This window comes from Emiliania huxleyi (assembly GCF_000372725.1).
Source record: "Emiliania huxleyi CCMP1516 chromosome Unknown EMIHUscaffold_193, whole genome shotgun sequence".
NCBI classification, from domain to species: Eukaryota; Haptophyta; order Isochrysidales; family Noelaerhabdaceae; genus Emiliania; species Emiliania huxleyi.
Genome location: NW_005200659.1, coordinates 70713 through 74410, shown reverse-complemented (window position 1 = coordinate 74410; position 3698 = coordinate 70713). Strand labels below are relative to the sequence as shown.

Genomic DNA, 3698 nt, shown 5'->3' with positions numbered 1-3698 from the left:
CTTTTTGTTTGAAATAGCATAAGGGGCTTCCAAGGCTTGGCGATGTCTTTCAAGTTCTCGGGGACTACATCTTCGGCCGCGGCACGGGCAAGAACGTGGCTCTTGCGATGCACTTTCTCACAAGCAAGGGTCAAGGCTCTGGGAGGGCGCGGGGGCCCTAGAGGGTATCCATGCGGGGGGGAGATGGGGTCCGATGGCCCGCCGCAGGCGCCGATTTTCCCAGATTTTTCTTTTTTGCGCGATTTTTCACTTGTTTTCAGGGAATTCGGCCATGCTATCACGCCTTGCGACAGCCTGTCGGCGCTGCTGACCGTGCCATGCTGCTCAACTGACCGCCTGCATAGCTCGCGGCCTTAGTCTTCAGCATTCAGTGACGACCTGATCGTACGGCCAGTAGGAAGGTGTCCTTCCAGCGCGTGCACGCTTCTGACGCAATGCGCGTCACAAAATGCCTCGGATTGGCTGCTGGCACTCTCGAGGCTATGCCTACACAGCCTCGCGCGCATGGGCAGTCAAGAGGGACCACGCACCTTCTCAGGACAGCACCAGTGCCTCTCTCTTGGACCGGCAAACTTGGTGGTCTCGTGTCACCAATGTGGGACCACGGTGCGGCGCGGAGGGAGTGAGCGGTGCGCTCTGTGCAAAGTGTGGCGCGAGGGAGCGGCGCAGAGGGAGTGAGCGGTGCGCTACTGTGCAAAGTGTGGCGGCAGGGGAGTGTCAGGGCGCGCACATTTGACAAAGAGCGACTTTCCCGAAGCCAGGCTGGCGTCCCACGTGGAGGGCGTCAGCTCGGTGGTTGCCGAGGCGGCCGCGAGGCCGAGGAGGAGAGGGAGAGATCGTTTCGAAGCCGTGACGTGTACTGCGGAGAGTTTTTCTTTTTACTTTGCACTCCAAACCAATCAAAGAGAGAAAAGCAGCTTCGTCCCCATCCCCAAAAGAAGCAAAAAAGAAACAGGTGCTTCGCGTGCACTCGCTCGTTGACAGCCGCGGGCTGGGCGGCTCCGTGGGGCATGGCCTCTTCGATTCTCGGCCGCATCCTCGCCATCGTCCTAGCCGTCGCCGCCGCCGGCCGGCTCGGCCTCGGCGTGATCGCGTATCGCACCGCCAATGCCCTCGAGCGGCCGTCGTACTCCGTCGTTCGCCAGCTTGGCGGCGGGGTTGAGCTGCGGCGGTACTCTCCCTACCTGATCGCCGAGACGAGTGTCCGCGCCGACTCGATGCGCGAGGCGAGCGGCAAGGGCTTTCGGGAGGTTGCGGGCTATGTCTTTGGCAAGAACCGGCCCGCCACCAAGATGGCCATGACTGCGCCCGTGCGCATGTCCTCCGACCCTCGAGGCGGAGTGCCGTCCACCACTCGCGTCTCCTTTGTCCTGGAGAAGAGCTACTCACGGCGAACGGCGCCCGCGCCGCTCCGCGGGCAGGATGTTCGTGTGCGCAGCGTCGCGCCCCACCTTCTGGCCGCGCGCTCCTTTAGTGGGCCGCCGCCGTCAGAGAAGCGGGTGTCGAGCGAGCGGCAGCGGGTGCTCGACGCGCTGAGCGCCGCCGGCCTCAGGCCGGCCTCGGACGGGGAGACACTCCTCTACGGGTATCACGACCCCTTCATCACGCCCTCCTTCATGCGGAAGAACGAGGTTGCCGTCAGAGTGGAGGACTCGGCAGCAGAGGTGCGCGCCTCCTAAGGACGCGAGCTAGAAGCAACACATGCACATCCACACGGGCCGCGTAGGCTGGCTGAGACGTACTTGGTGCACGCACATTGGCTTTAGATATAAAGTCGGCGAAAGCCAAACTTAATAACGTGTGTGTTCAATGTTCAAAAAGAACGCCGCACCGCATGAGAGACAAATTGTAACGTTGACATGACTCATGAGACATGTGTGCGTGAGCCGTGACGTGTAAAGAGCACGGTGTGTACGAGATATCTCTCTCGATATGTGTGTGTAAGCATGGCCCCAGTCCGCGCAGAGTCTCGAGATAGTGTCCCCGTACTCGCAGCGCGAGGCAGACGCCGCCGGCGGCGAGGGCGGCCGCCCGCCCGAGGCCCGTGCGACGGCGCCGAGAGGCGATCCGCGACCACGCGACATCCCGGGCGGCCCGGCGCGCAAGCCCCACCCGCAAGTGGAGAGCCCCCCCCCGCGAGCCCGGCCGCGAGCCCCCGCAAGGGCTGCTGACCCGTGAGGCCGCGAAGCTCCCTCCACTGGGTACGGCACATCACGCCGCCGCGTCCTCGCCGGCCACGCACACCTCCCCCACCGGCGGCGGCAAGACGGCACACTCCACGGTGCTCGACGCGCCGCGGCCGGCCGTGGCGAGCGGGGAGAGCCTCAGATGGTGGCCCAGCTGCCCCACGAGCAAGACGGCGTGGAAGGCGAGGAGCGACCACCAGACCGACGCGACTCCGAGCCCGAGCCTGGCCGAGAGGGAGAGGCCCGCCACCATGACGCCGACGCCGGCCGCCGTCACCGCCGCGAGGGGCCCGAAGGCTCCGAGGCCCATCATGATGCCCTCGCCCGCAAAGATGGGCCCTGTCGGACAGGCAGGGAGTGGACCATAAACGCGCGCCGCTGCCGGCCCTTCCCTCGGCCCGGGAGCCGCCGCGCCGTTTGTTAGCGTCACGAGCGCAGCCACGCGCGCCGGCGCCGCCACCGCCTCGCGAACCGCCGGCAGCGGCGTGAAGAGGGGCGTGAGGTAGGGCATCGCCGCCGCCTGCGCCAGCCCGAGCCCGGCGGCGATCAGCGTGCTCCACCCAATCAGCCGGTCTGCGACGCGCCGCGCCGCGGCCGTCGCGCCGCCGTCGCCCCGCGCCCCTCCTCCCGCGGCGCCTCCCTCGCCGCCGCCGCCGCGGGCGAGGGCGGAGGGGACGAGGGTTGCACCGGCCGCTTGCATCGCGAGCATGACGACGACGCCGAGCGAGTAGACCTGATTCGTGATCGAGTACGCGGCGGCGGCGACGCCTAGGCAGTGTCGTGGGGCAGCGGATCAGGGGTCGGCGAGGTGGTATGGCCGCAGAGGCGGCGGCGGCGACGCCAGTCGGGTCCATCAGCTGCGTGCGTCGCGTGGCGGAGACGAAGGCGACGTTGAGCGCGACCTGTCGTAGCAGCATCGCCGCGCCCCCCCGCAGGAGCGGCAGCAAGTCGGACAGCCGCGGCGGCGTCAGCAGCGCGCCCAGCCGCAGCAGCCGCCGCCTCAGCAGCAGCGCGACGTAGAGGCCCCCCGCGAAGACCTCCGACGCCGCCGTCGCCACGGCGGCACCAGCGACGCCGAGGCGCGCCTAGGGTTGGGGTTGGGGTTGGGGTCAGGGTGGGGGTGGGGGTTGGGATCCGGGTAGGGACTTAGCGCGCCCCGAAGATGAGGACCGGGTCGAGGACGAGGTTGAGCGCCTGCGTCAATGAAGAAAGGCGCGAATGGGAATTCCGCCTTGCTCGGAGCATCGTCTGCATACGAGGGCTGCGAATACAGCTGAGTACGGCTCACTACGGTCGTCTCGAGCGCTAGTCGGAACACACGGTCCTTATTCGGCATCTGGGGATGCGAGCGTTGGAGGCTAGCGAGACACGCAGCGGCGTCACGTTGTCAAGGAGGCCGCGGAAGGCGGCGAAGCCGATCGAAGAGAGGAGGGCGGGGATGAGGGACAGGGAGCGCAGCCGCAGGTACCGCCTTGCGTACTCAAAGGCGGGCGCCGTCGGCGGCAGCACCAC

General features: G+C 67.1%; 2 protein-coding genes across 2 annotated transcripts; one reads left to right on the top strand and one right to left on the bottom strand.

The window, feature by feature from the left end:
• Positions 1 to 966: 966 nt before the first annotated feature.
• On the top strand, positions 967 to 1804 carry EMIHUDRAFT_365737 (hypothetical protein). Its single transcript, XM_005782070.1, has one exon. The coding sequence runs from the start codon at positions 1011 to 1013 to the stop codon at positions 1677 to 1679; it is 669 nt and encodes a 222-aa protein (XP_005782127.1). The 5' UTR covers positions 967 to 1010; the 3' UTR covers positions 1680 to 1804.
• A 407-nt stretch (positions 1805 to 2211) lies between these two features.
• EMIHUDRAFT_233590 (hypothetical protein) lies at positions 2212 to 3103 on the bottom strand (the record flags this gene model as incomplete). Its single annotated transcript, XM_005782069.1, has 4 exons — positions 2212 to 2525; positions 2550 to 2706; positions 2863 to 2919; positions 3089 to 3103. The coding sequence occupies 4 exons, from the start codon at positions 3101 to 3103 to the stop codon at positions 2212 to 2214; spliced, it is 543 nt and encodes a 180-aa protein (XP_005782126.1).
• Positions 3104 to 3698: the final 595 nt, after the last annotated feature.